Here is a 13,819-nt window from a genome sequence, read left to right on the forward strand (position 1 = left end):
TTGAGGGGTTGCCCATCAACTGGGAAATACCTGAACAAATGACAACACGTAAATGACTCCCTATTACCTCCAGGATCCAATATAAAATTCTCTACTTAGTTTCTGAGGTGCTTCATCCACTGGCCTCTTCTTTCCTTTCCAGTCCTAATATGCCTTGCTCCCTACATATATACTCTCTGAAGCAGGGACACTGGCTACCTTGCAGTTCCTCATCATGACATTCCTTCCCAGAACTGCCAGAATTTTCACTGGTTACCGCTCACCTGGAATGATCTCGCTTTTCCTCTCCATCTCTTGGCCTCTCTGGCTTACTTCAAGTCTCTCCTGAAGTCTCACTTTCTGAACTAAGCAGGGAAGGCTTTCCTAGTCCTCCTTAATCTTAGTGTCTTTCTTCTGATGACTTCAAATTTATTCAGTATATAGCTGTTTTTGTACATAGTAATTTGAATGCTGTCTCCCCACAACTCTAAGTGCCTTTAAAGCAGGGACTGATTTTTGCCTTTTTTTTTAATCTTGGTGTTTAGCATAGCACCCAAGGAGATCATTAGACAATGAATATAATGCAATACAATTATCCTGTAAGGGATGATGAAAGAAATGGTTTCAAAAAGAGAGCTGGGAGGACTTTATAAAGTGAACACAACTAGAACAGTTTATACAATAATTGCAAAAATGAATAACTCTGAAAAACTTAAGAATTCTGATCAACTCAATGATCAAACAGGATTTCAGAGGACCAATGATGAAATATGCTACTCATTTCCTGACAGAGAGACTATGGATTCGGGATACAGAATGAAATATATTTTTATGGACCTGGCCAATGAGGAAATTTGTTTTCCTTAACTATGCATATTTGCTACAAGACTTTTATTTGGTTAGTTTTTTCCAATGAAGGAGGCTAGATGGGAGGGAAAGAAAATAGATTTGTTATTTGTTTTCTGCAAGGCAATGGGGCCAAGTGACTTGCCCAAGGTCACACAGCTAGCTAATTATTAAGTGTCAAGAGGCCAAATTTGAACTCAAGTCCCCCTGACTCCAGGGCAGGTACTCTATCCACTGTACCACATAGTTGCCCTGAGAAAATAGATTCTTAATTAGGAAAAATTTTTTTTTAAAAAGATAAAATAATCTGAGTTTTGAAGGAATCCAGAGATTCTGAAAGGTAAAGGTGAGATGAAAGATGAATTGCCTGAAGAAAGGTTCAATCTTATGAATATATTGATTTGTTAAGCAATACATGCCAATTATCTAAAAAAGTGGGACCAGATCTCATCTTAGGCTATGCACTTAAAACTGGGAGAGCTAGACTTTTATTTGTTAAAAACAAGTATTCAAATAAGGTCAATTAGGGACAGCTAGATGGCACAGTAGATAGAGCACCAGCCTTGGAGTCAGGAGGACCTGAGTTCAAAATCAACCTCAAATACTTAATAATTACCTAGCTGTGTGACCTTGGGCAAGCCACTCAACTACACTGCCTTGCAAAAAAAAGAAAACAAATAGTCAATTAATTAAAAGGAAACAATACAACATCAGACAATCTGATTTCTAATTGGAGGAAAGAGTAGGGACTTTCTAAGTTGGGAGGGAATCCAGGAAAAGGGTTCCACTTCCCCTATGTGTCTTTAACAAAGGAATAAGACTGATTGGTAAGTGTCAGTTTTCAGGTAAGATATATGGGTTGCTTGAGATGTACAGTTGTGAGAAAACCTTAGCATGAATCTTTGCATTTGACCAACTTTCTGGTTAGTGGAACCTAGGTTCTTAATCAAGGGTCTCTAAGCAGCAGGGAGAGGTGGTCTAGTTTCCCAGACATGTGGGGCTAAGTTCCTCCCAATTCCCACAACTGAATAACATTTTCTCACAAGACAGAATTTGGACTAAACCCACAGTAGAACAGAAACTAAGCTAGCTCCAGAATGGAATCACAAGATGGCGTCAGTATGGTTCACTCAATTCCCACAATTAACCTTACTTGCTATTTAAATTCCCTCATCTTAAAGGATGTAAGAAAGAGCAATATGTAAGACTTGAAAGGTGGGAAGGAGCTATCCACCCTTCACAACTCAGTAAGCTTCCTAAGGCACAGCTTTGACAATGACATTCTCCTAGCTCAAAAACCTTCAATGTCTTACTTTGCCTCTAGGAAACCCTCTACTATCTGGCTCCAGTCTGTCTTTCCACCCTCATTTCCCCTTACTGTCTTCCTTGCACTATACATTTCTGCTAAATTAGACCACTTACCAACTTGACCTTCCATTTCCATCCTATCTCCCACATGCATTTGTACCAACCATTCCCTATGCTTAGAATGTACTGTCTCAAAGATGTGCAATGAGTGGGTGGCAGGTGAGGCATACTAGAGTTTCACCTCTGATTATGAAGGCTTGAGCATGCATATCTGGTACACTCACCTAACACGTATCAGAGATGAGGCTCAGCTCTGCCTCATCGGCCACCCCCTCACTACACATCCCTGCTACCTCCTCAGATTAACTTGCTTCAGGGCTCAGCTCAAAAGTCATCTCCTTCATGAAGCCTTCAAGGATTCATTCTTCCTCTTCATTCCCATATTCCCAATTTCTAGGTGCTTTCCTCATCAAATCTGGCTTTCATCTTTGCCTTTTCACTCCCTATGTTATACTCATCTGCCCACAGAGGGAGAAATCCTTTTAAAATCTTTGTACCAAGAATATAATTGGTTTTTAATACATATTTGTTGAATGAATGAATGAATGAATGGGTATGCCCAGTTGAGCCTTGATGCAAAACTGGGGGCTCTTTAGTGCCTGCTACAGAAGGGCTTCCCTCTCTATGAGGCACTTCATAGTCTAGAACCAAATCTTACATGAGAAATGAGCCAACAATTTATAGTACTGACAAGTCCTGATATGGAACCCAGTAGTTTTTGCAAGGGATGAGTTGCTATCATCCTCTCCCAGCAAGAGTCAGTTCCAAATCCTGGAAAAAAAAAAAAGAATAAGGACTTTGCTGATAGTTTTAGTTATATTCTCAATTCCTATAGGTTTGAATTTGGGTAACTAGAATTGTTGGCCTATAACAAAGTGAATTATTTGTCTTTTTTTTAAACCTCTCAAGGTCTGGATAAGTATTAAACACCCCTTCCCCTTTTGAATGTGGCTTGCTTTTATAGTCTCCATTTCTTCCCTTTTCCACTTTGATTAGATTACTTCTAGTAGCACAGGGAGTGTTCCAATTCTGAGGACCCAATTGGCTTTCTTTGGTGAAAATTACTCCTACCCATCTCAGAAAGGAAGATGAACATAGAAGCAGAAGCCAAGGAGTTACCATGATTAAAGAAAATTTATTAATTAGAAAGATAGTTCCCTCTCCAATACTAATTAAAAAAAAACAAACCAAAGAAGCCCAATATTCAGCACTGTGGGGACTTCCCTTTCTGTACAAGCCTGGAATCTTTGCCTGGCTGAGAAGATGCTGAAGCCAACCAGACCCAGGTGATGTTCTATATTAATGAAGGAATTCAAGAGATCACTTTCTTCCTCTTTTTATTATAGTTCCCCAAGTCTTTATGCCAAAGAAGTTGAAAGAAGAGTTGTGGGGCTGATGAGCAAAGACTGGCTAAGAAACAGTTTGGAAGTCCTAGGCATAATGACATCAAACCACTTTGTTGATGATGGTTCCCAATCCTTCAATCTCACATTGGACTTCATCTCCTTTCTGTAACAGAGAGCAGTCACCACATGGTTAACCGTTGTACTCTGGAACCTTACCTGCTCCTTTCCTGTGGTTCACAAGCACTTCAGAAAAAGGACATGAGGGACATGTGAGCCAGAAACCAAGGAGAATTTGAAGTATACTCTGGCTTGTGCTCTATTTCCACTCCCCAAATAACATACCTTGAGAAACACTGGAGGTTTCCTAAACACACCAACCCCTGGTGGGGTCCCAGTCAGGAAGACATCCCCAGGATAGAGAGTGACAAATCTGTGGGAGAGTAGGAGTCAAAGTTACATTTCTTTGGCCTCTCAGGTTGAGGGTGAGAAGTGCTAGGCTCACTGACAGGGAGCCTGAGAAGGGCAGGGAACAGACCAGTTGGGATAGAGCTATCATCCACTCATAAAGCTGGGATAAAGTCAACACAACACCACTTACTTTGAGACCCAGGCTATTAGATCTTCTGTCTTAAAAACCATCTGGTTAGTTCTGCTGCTCTGTACTACCTCCCCATTCACTCGGCAACAGATCTTCAAATTGTGTGGATCTGAAATGATAACAACTCCTTGAATATTCAGGATCCTTTTTTCTCTGTTAGGAAGAGAGTTATCCACATTTCATAGATGAGGAAACTGAAACATATAAAACTTAAGTAACATATCCAGGGTAGCAGTCCTCAACGTTTGCTAAACAGCTTCTGTATACAGAGCAATGTACCTTCTTCTATTGGAGATTTTTTTATTTTTTTTTTAATTAGAAAATACGTATTTACCTTTAAGACCAGCAACAGAGACAGATCAAACATACACACACACACACACACACACACACACACACACACATATGTGTGTGTACAAATATATATGTGATGATAACTTAAGAGAACTTATACATCATGAAAGAAAAATTAAGACTGTCTCATTTATTAAATGACTATTTTACTTACATGAATTTGACAGATATCTGAATTTACTCCTTTTAACTTTTTTCTTAACCTTTTTAATAGACATCTTTCTAAGACTTTTTACACACTTTCATTAACATGGTAACAATGAACATTCTTTCTTTCTTTCTTTTTTTTTTTTAGGTTTTTGCAAGGCAAATGGGGTTAAGTGGCTTGCCCAAGGCCACACAGCTAGGTAATTATTAAGTGTCTGAGACCAGATTTGAACCCAAATACTCCTGACTCCAGGGCCGGTGCTTTATCCACTGCGCCACCTAGCCACCCCAATGAACATTATTTCAACATTATTTTGTGCTGTAAAACAATGTATTGCTGTATTGCTGATGTGTAAAAACTCCTTGCTCCTAAAGAAAATTGGCCAATACACAACTCTTTGTCTACTCTCCATGGGTCTCATGTTACCAATGCTTCTCCTCTGTGACTACCTCATTACCCACAAAAGCCTGAGCAAGGGCCAAGTGTGGGTTCACATATCACTCAGTAACAATTGAGCTTACAACACAGGTTGTATTCAGGTTGTTTCCTCACTCATAACTATGTTCTAGGAAGCTGAACTAGTTTTCCCTCCAAAGAACTAGGCCCTAACTATAAATGAGCAAAACACATCAATGATGATGTTGGATTCAAATCCAACTTCTATCAGCTCCAAGTCTAGTGTCTGATCTGATGTCACAGGTGACATAGGGAAGGAGTGATCCTGAAAGTCAACAAAGGCAGCAGGAGAACTTTCAGCAAAGCCCTCCCCTAAAGACCTCTGCTCGTGACTCCTAGCCTTTCTGGAGTTCTGCCTTGGACTAAATAGCACAAAGGAGGCAAGGAACAGAAAGGGGTTCAAGATTCAGGGTCCTACCTGCTATACAATCTTTGGTCACCAAGGCAGGACCCAGAGGGCAGAAGGTGTCAAAGGTTTTTCCAAGCAGCCACTGCTTCCCATTGCGCCTCATTTGCCAGTCACGAGCACTCACATCATGTGCCACTGTGAACCCAGCCACATGAGCCATGGCATCTGCGGCCTATGGGGGGAAACTGTATCAAGGTTGGCCAGGGGCAGTCCTAGTCAGTCTGGAAAGGGATAGAGCCTGTGTCTTAAATGCTATAGGACACTCATCTTCTTTACAACTTTTAGAATCTTAGAGCTGCATAGCAATGGGTCCCAGGTCTTCCTGGTGACAAGGCTCTCTCTCTCTTTTGCCAAGTTGCTTCACCATGAGCACACTGGAAATTAGGTAGCTGACAATGCTAGTGCCTCACTCTAAGAGATCTCTAAGCCCTTTCTCCACAATAAAAGATGAGCAGTGCATGCAGACTCCTACTTCTGATATTTGGCTTAACTGGAGGTCTACCCTAGACTGAACAAGACCCTGAAGAAGGGAACAGGGCTAAGTCAGAGATAGCTGACACCTCGTAATGATATGGATAGCTATTCTCATCTTTGGGGAAGAGAATGATTAGGATTAATAGTAACTAAGTAACTCAAGTCTCTCTGTGCTAGTCATCTATGAGGGTTAGAGAGGTCCCGATTAGCTTCACATACAACCCCATCTCTATTACCTTAATATTTTTGCCTTTCTTTCCAATGACAAAGGCCAGTTCCACTTCCCAGTCCACCTCCTGCATGGAAGAAAAGCAGAATTTTGAGTAGTGACACTCCTGTTGGTTATATTTCTATTCTCTGGAGCTCTTGGGAAACCACTTAAGGATAAGGTACCAAAAGGGTGGCATTCAAAATAAATAAATCATAACAATGACAAATATCCATATCTGTAATAGTGCTATGAGGTTAAAAGCCTATTTCTATTCCCTGAAGTTTTCAGGAGACTCAGTATTGGAGGTTAAGAGGTGACACAGTGTAAGACAGTGCTACTGATAGCTATCTGGCCAAATCCATGATCATCCATCAACCAAAAAGGACTTGGGACTCTAAGACAGAAGACAAGACCCAAGAAGGAATTCTAAAACATATTTTGAGCAATAGTAGCATTAATAGGAAAAAACACCTCCCACTGACTACTCTGAAAGACAATACATATTCAGGTGAACAGTTCTATCAGGCTTATTAAAAATTCACCTCATGTCACCCTTCAAAGGCCTTAGAGAGTCTAATAGAATATAATAAATCTAATTCAGAAATGAACAATCTAAAACTTTAGGTTGCACATGTGGCTTAATGATCACTGTTCCAAGACTAGAGAACCCTTGAAATCTTGGGTATGAGCAAGTTAGACAGGCTGCAGAGGAAAGGCTGGAGTTAAATTCTTGAACAGGGGATAGATGAAAGGGTTGGAATCCATTTAGGAGTGGAATTTTATGATGAGGTGGACGGGAAAAGGCAGGAAGTCAGGATCACAGGGGCATGATATTTACTTTGCTCTCAGGAGGCAGGACAATATCATCATAGGGCCCCACAATAGAGCTACCAAACTTGCTGAAAATGATGGGCTCCGTGGGTACTGGTACATTCTGTTCCTTGCAGTGATCCACATAGTTCAAGCCCACACACACCACTTTGTCCGCCTGTGTGATGGGGGACAGAAAAGTAACCTCTGACCGTTTCAGAACTGGCTGTTTAGATTCCAAAGCTCTGCAGAAAACAAAGGAGAAAGGTTGAAGAAAGATAGTGACAGAGTCAGGACTCAGGAGTTCTATTTCCTGAAGAACTTCCCTTTACGATACATTTTATGTTACATTTTTATCAATAGAGGTTTCCCTGTTAAATAACTGAATGAACTCCCATTTCATTTCCTAACCTAATCTCTCTAATCTAAAGATCTCAAAGCACTTTATGGACAGATCCCAAGGGGCTCAGGGTGAGACAGAAAAGTTTATTTTGCCCTTTGAATGTGGATTCCACTTCAGGTCTTATGGTCCAAAGAATCATCCCATATTGAGTTTCAGGGAGGAAATTCTATGGAAAAAGGTAGATCTGTCTTTGTAAAATCTTCTTGGACTTCAGATACAATTTTATGACTGCTAGAAAGGACACAGTTCATGTCACTGTGATTCAACTTACAAAACTTCAGAAATTTTAGCCAGAGGGAAGAGAGTGGGATTGTGCGCGCGTACACACACACACACACAAGACAGGAAAGGTGGAAAAGTATTCTTGTGTAGACAAGCTATTCTTTGCTATCTTGTCATTTTCTCTCCATGTCTTAAATGTGAGTGCCATACATTCTACTGACCCCACCCGACTGTTCATAGCCTTTTCTATCTACATTTCTCCCTTGATGATATCATCTATTTGCATGGTTTCAATGATTACCTTTATGGAGCTGAATCTTTATTCCCTCCCTCAATGTCTCCCAGAGCTCTAAGGCTCATTTTTCCAATGACAATTGAGCACTTCCAATGGATATTCAACTAGCACCTTAAAAATCAACATTTCCAAAATTCAACTGATCATCTTTTCCTCAAATTCTCAATTTTTGTTGATAGCATCACTACTTTCCAGGCACCAAATCTCAAAAACCTCAGTCATCTTTGACTCTTCCCTCTCTCTCTTTTATCCCATGTACCTACTCAATTACTAAGTCATTTGGATTCTACCTCCTTTCATATTTTTTTTGTCTTGATCCTCTCCTTAGGATCTCATTTTCTCTCAAGTTCTTGCAGTTACTAACTTCAGGATGTCCTCTCTTGAATCTATCCTTCACATTTCTTTCAAAGTAATTTTTATTACTGACAGCTTAGAACATGTCACTCTTCTAGTTTAAAATAAAAAAGTAGTTTCTCAATGCCAACTGAATACGATATAAAATCTTCAGTCAGATAGGCAAGACTCTCTACCCTCTCCAAGCCATGTTTCAGTCTAGGTTTATAATGAACTGCCCTCTGTCCTTCATTCTCTTTCTGCTCTCTTCTGTCACTTTTTCTTTGCTTTCAACATTTGCCATGCTTATAATGGAAACAAATTCCCAGCTAGCAACCTCAGCTTATGAAGTTCATCCTTCTCTTTGAGTTCTAACTCAGAGACTTCCTCAATAAAGCCTTCTGTCCTCAACCCTGTCCCAAAATGGAAGGTATCTTTCTAATCTCAAATTTTCTCAAGGTATGTTGTTGGCCCTTATGTATATTAATTTCTGTGATGTGAAACTATCATAACCTCAGTAGAACACAATGCTTTGCACATAGCTGGCAATAGCAACCAATCAATAAGAAGTAAACTCTTTTTTCTTAATTCTAGTCATGGAGGAGTTGAAATATTCCCTGCTCCTCACTGCTATTTCTTTTTTTTTTTTTTTAGATTTTTGCAAGGCAAATGGGGTTAAGTGGCTTGCCCAAGGCCACACAGCTAAGTAATTATTAAGTGTCTAGGGTCAAATTTGAACCCAGGTACTCCTGGCTCCAGGCCCAGTGCTTTATCCACTGTGCCACCTAGCCGTCCTCCTCATTGCTATTTCAACCACTATCCCTCAGTAATGTTTCTTTCTTTGAGGTTGTCATTCAGATTTATCACCCAATCAAAATTATAGTGGCTGCTATTTATCAATCTCCAGGACAATCTCTTCCTCAATGACTTCAGATGCACTTTAATATTGCTATGCCTTTGAAAATCCATCTCAATCTCAATCTCTCAGTTCCTCCATTTATTCATTTCTTATGACCTCTACCACATGCACTTGATCATGTCAAGACCCATAAACCTATCACTGTCATATTTGTGAAGTCTAAAATTCCTTTTTCTGATCATAATCTGTTGTCATTCCATCTCTCCCTGTCTTGTGATCCCAAAATTTGATCTTCATCCCCATCACAACCTCTAACGTTTCTATATTTCATTTTTTTCCCTGGTCATTACCCCAGCTCTAGCTACGCTCTCCTCCTTGACCCCATAGTGACCTAGTTCAACTCTACATTGTCTTCTCCCAATAGAGATCTTATCCTACAAAGCTTCACCTAGGATTACTTTGCCATTAACTGCCCTTGCTCTCACATGCTGCTACACAAATATGGAGAAAAATCACAAAACCATGCTGACTAGAACCACTACAAATTTATGATATATATATATATATATATATGAAATCTCAACTGGGCCCTCACTACTGCTAAGCAAACCCCATGATTAACTCACCATTCCACTTAACTCTCCTCAAACCTCCCAAGGCTGCCCCACCTATTACCTACCCACCTGAGAACTTTGCCTATCTCGGTGAAAAAACTGAGGCCATTCATCATGAGTTTCTACACTCCTAAACTCCTATCACATAAATTCTTTCTGCTACTTTCTCATCTTTATCACAAGAAAAGATGCTCCTCCTTTTCAATACAAACCCCTCTGTACAAGTGATTCTATTCCATCCTTTTTTGTTCAAAAGACTGTCTTCTCTAGCATCCCTACTCTCTCACTCATCTACAATATCTCACGGTCCATTGGCTGCTTCCCTGCATCACCCCATCTCCCCCATCCATCCACCTCTCTCCTCCATAATATCTCTTTCTATAAATCTCCTTTTTGTAGCTAAACTCCTTGAGAAAGCCATCAACAACTGACTTCCACTTCCTTTTCTCTCTCTCACTCACTTAACTCTCTGCAGTCTGACTTCTGAGATCATCATTCAACTGAAACTACCCTCTCCTTAATATTCTCTTTTCACTAGGTTTTTGGGACACTGACCTCTCTTAATTCTCCCCTTATCCATAGACTGTGACTCTTAGATCTTCAACCAGATCATGCTCATTAACCATGGGTGTCCCCCAAGGCTCTAACATGGGCCCCTTTTTCATCTGTATCTATTTTATTTCACTTGGTGATCTCATAAGCTCCCATGAATCCTACTGTCATCTTTATAAAGATGATTCTCAAATTTATCTAGCACTAATCAAGAATGATCTCATTATCTTCCCCCACCCCAAAAAAACACCTTCCCCTCTACCCAGCTTCCTTTTAACTGTGAAAAGTATCATCAACCTAGGTGTCACTTTTGACTTCTCACTCAGCATCCTGTTCATTTCTCTAACCAATCACTGCCAGTTTCTGTTGTTTCTACTTTGCAGTATCTCTCACATATGGCTCTATCTTTTCCTAGTCCAAGTTCTCATCATCTCACATGTGGACTCTTGCCTAACTCTGCTGGGTAGTCTCCCTGCCTCAAGTTTCCTCCCATTCTACTTCATCTTCCCCTCAGTCACCAAATTAATCTTCTCCAAGTATAGGCCTCTTCATGTTAGCTCTTCACCCACCTCCACCCAATTTGATAAATCCCAATGACTCCCTATTACCTCCAGGAGCAAATATAAAATTTTCTGTTGAACCTGGCCCCTTCCCAACTTTCCAGCTTTCTCACATCTTAGTCCCTAATACATCCTCTATGATTCAGTCAGCCACACCTGTCTTTTTTGCTGTTCCTCAACAAACAATACTCCATCTACCAACTCCTGCTTCTTCACTGTACGTCCTCTATGCCCTATAACTGTTTGTTTTGTTTGCATGCTGCTTAAGAGCTGGGATTTTTTTTTATTTTCTTTATATCTTGTAAGCTTTATAAAATGTTTGGCACATAGCACATGATTAATAAGTGCTTATTGCCTGACAGAAATTTCTCTGATCTTACTCAAGAAAATAAGAGAACAGAAAGGGGGGGGGGGCTTACCTTGGATTTGTACTTGTTTCACATTGATTCTTGAGGAAAATCTGTTTTTTTTTGTCTAGAGTCTTATCATACTGATGGGCAGAGTAGAAATGTTTATTTTTACCTTTTTGCTATATAGAGAGCAGTTTCTCCCTGTTCCAGGAACTCCTTCATGGTCTTAGGCAGGTTGGAGTCAAAGGCATTGAGGTTAATCACCCCACCACCCTCCTTTTCCTCTAGTCCCAGGTGAGGTCCTTTCAGGTAAGAGGTTTGGAACTGGACCAGTCTCATGCCTCTGGAGATCTGACAGACCACCTTATGATTCTGCAGCAGAGTTGTAAATAGGGTTCTTGAAACAGGCACCACCAACATCAGAATCTATAGGAGAAATAAAGTAAAGAAAAAATAGAGAAAGATTATAGAGAGCCACCAGACCAACTGCTTAATGCCATAAAACCTAATCATTTACTATATAAAAACAGAAAATAGTCTATGCTCTCAACGGGTGAGATAAGGCATGCATACATGAAAAAAACAGAACAATATAATGCAACACATGACTAAGTGATGCAATGTGTAGGAAAGTAGGAAGTGAGAATTGAGAAACTTTGCAGGATAGGCTTCAGGGAATGAGACCCAATACTTTCTCTTGGAATGGAAATTAAGACATGAGCAAAGGCAAGAAGACAGAAATAAGTAAAGTGGATGAGACAATGAAGAAATTACCTAGCTGGAACAGATGTAGTATTTTACTACCCAGAAAGGAAAAGGGTTATTTGCAAATGTGGAGAGTTTATCATGTATTCCCTCTTCCAAATTATTTATGAAAATGTTCAAGAGACCAGTCCTAAAAGGGTTATTTGCAAATGTGGAGAGTTTATCATGTATTTCCTCTTCCAAATTATTTATGTAAATATTCAAAAGACTAGTCCTAGAGTTTATTCTTGGGAGAATTCCATTACTTTTACTTTTCTATCCAAAGAATGATTCTTTTGTCAGGTCCCCATCCATGGAAAATATTTTCTTTCCCTCTCTAAAATTCCAGCTACTTTTAAATCTTTAAAAATAACCATCAGGGCAAAATCTGGTCAAGGCTTTTGGGAAATCTATGTAAATTTCATTCCTTGGTTTTTTGTGGTTCACATATTCATTTACTCCATAAAAGAACACTAGGACATTAGTCAGGCATGATTTCCCATCACAGATTTGTTTAAGCTCAATTAAAAACCAATGAGGAGGCCAAGGACAGTAGTTTGGTCCTGGTGCAGACAAGGTAGTTTTTCACAACAGACTGCACTCCTAACTACAGTCAGCTGACTCACTGGTTAAAAAAGCACAAAAGAAGAAAGAGAGATTTCCACAATGGAAAAACAACTCAAAAATGCAAAACTTTCTGACTGATGACCCATGCTTTTACAAAATATTTAATAATGCTGTTCTACACAAATGCTTTGACCTCATAAAGTTCCCAGGAGAATGTAAAGATAAACATGACTGGGAAGTTGTTTGCATAAGGGCTGCAGCATTGCCTGCCTTAAATGCAAGCTCAGCAAGATGTTCTAACCCCCAGCTCCTTTTATGCCAAAAATCTCTACACAGAAGCGAAACTGTTCAAAGTTCTGGGGTAATAGAAAAAGCTGCCACCCAAGGTCATGATAATAGTTCAAAGTTAAAAACAAATGGGAGAGGCGACTAGGTGGTGCAGTGGATAGAGCACCGGCCCTGGTGTCAGGAGGACCTGGGTTCAAATCCGATCTCAGACACTTAATAATGACCTAGCTGTGTGGCCTTGGGCAAGCCCCTTAAGCCCACTGCCTTGTAAAAAAAAAAAACTAAAAAAAAATCAAATAGCAGCCTTTCTTGGATGTTTCCTGGAGGCCTAAATCTCTTCTGGTTTCTCCTTTTTCAGTTCCAAAGCTTCATCTTCCCGAGTCCCTTCCTGGCCATCTTCCCACGGTCCATTCCACCTTTAAATTCTACAATATTCGTGCTTCTTCCTTGAAGGAGTCCGGGCCACCAGGGAGGTGCCACCACGACGGGCCCCCGAGCTGGATTTGCGTGAGGGGCCTGTGCTAAGCCCCCTGCCTCACTTTCCCCTCCAGGGCCGTGCGGGTGCGGCGGCCGGGTAACGGAGAGGCGGTCCGGGCGAAGTGACCGGGCCAGCGGGCGGCACGCGTCCGGGGCCGGGCCCCCCGCGAATCCTCGGGGTCCCGCAAGCCCCTCGACCCCGCGCCCACCCTACGGAGGCAGGGCCTTCCCGCCCCCAGCCTCGCGGCCTCTTACCTAGCCCAGCCGGCGGCCTCCGCCTCTCCGGCGCTCGGCGATGACGCGCTGAAGCCTAGGCGGGGCGGGGGCGGCCCAAGGGGCGCCGGGGGCAAAGGTTAAAAGGTGGTGGGAGTGGGACCTTTCCCGGTAAGCTCTCTCCGCAACTCCCCCCACCGGAGAACTACAACTCCCGACAGGCTCGGCGCCTCCTTCCCGTGACTCCGGACGAGCCAATCGGAGGCCTGGGGGGCGGAGACTCTCTGGACCGTCAGACCCGCAGAAGGTGGGTTCAAGTTCAGGGTCGCTCCCACTCTACTCT

At 41.3% G+C, this 13,819-nt stretch overlaps 1 protein-coding gene across 3 annotated transcripts; it reads right to left on the bottom strand.

The window, feature by feature from the left end:
- Positions 1 to 2,974: 2,974 nt before the first annotated feature.
- LOC141504305 (oxaloacetate tautomerase FAHD2A, mitochondrial-like) lies at positions 2,975 to 13,619 on the bottom strand. Of its 3 annotated transcripts, none has more exons than XM_074209236.1 (8): positions 13,091 to 13,325; positions 11,360 to 11,613; positions 7,028 to 7,244; positions 6,215 to 6,274; positions 5,514 to 5,676; positions 4,138 to 4,246; positions 3,882 to 3,969; positions 2,975 to 3,702 (listed from the first exon to the last, which is right to left on the bottom strand). In XM_074209236.1, exons 2-8 carry the CDS (start codon positions 11,605 to 11,607, stop codon positions 3,640 to 3,642), a joined length of 948 nt encoding a protein of 315 aa, XP_074065337.1. In that variant the 5' UTR covers positions 11,608 to 11,613; positions 13,091 to 13,325; the 3' UTR covers positions 2,975 to 3,639. The 3 variants fall into 3 exon arrangements, with proteins under 3 accessions (XP_074065337.1, XP_074065338.1, XP_074065336.1); XM_074209237.1 differs by lacking the exon at positions 13,091 to 13,325 and adding an exon at positions 11,962 to 13,049; XM_074209235.1 differs by lacking the exon at positions 13,091 to 13,325 and adding an exon at positions 13,519 to 13,619 and having other exon boundaries at positions 2,978 to 3,702.
- Positions 13,620 to 13,819: the final 200 nt, after the last annotated feature.

Source organism: Macrotis lagotis, chromosome 1, assembly GCF_037893015.1.
Source record: "Macrotis lagotis isolate mMagLag1 chromosome 1, bilby.v1.9.chrom.fasta, whole genome shotgun sequence".
Classification (NCBI taxonomy): Eukaryota; Metazoa; Chordata; class Mammalia; order Peramelemorphia; family Peramelidae; genus Macrotis; species Macrotis lagotis.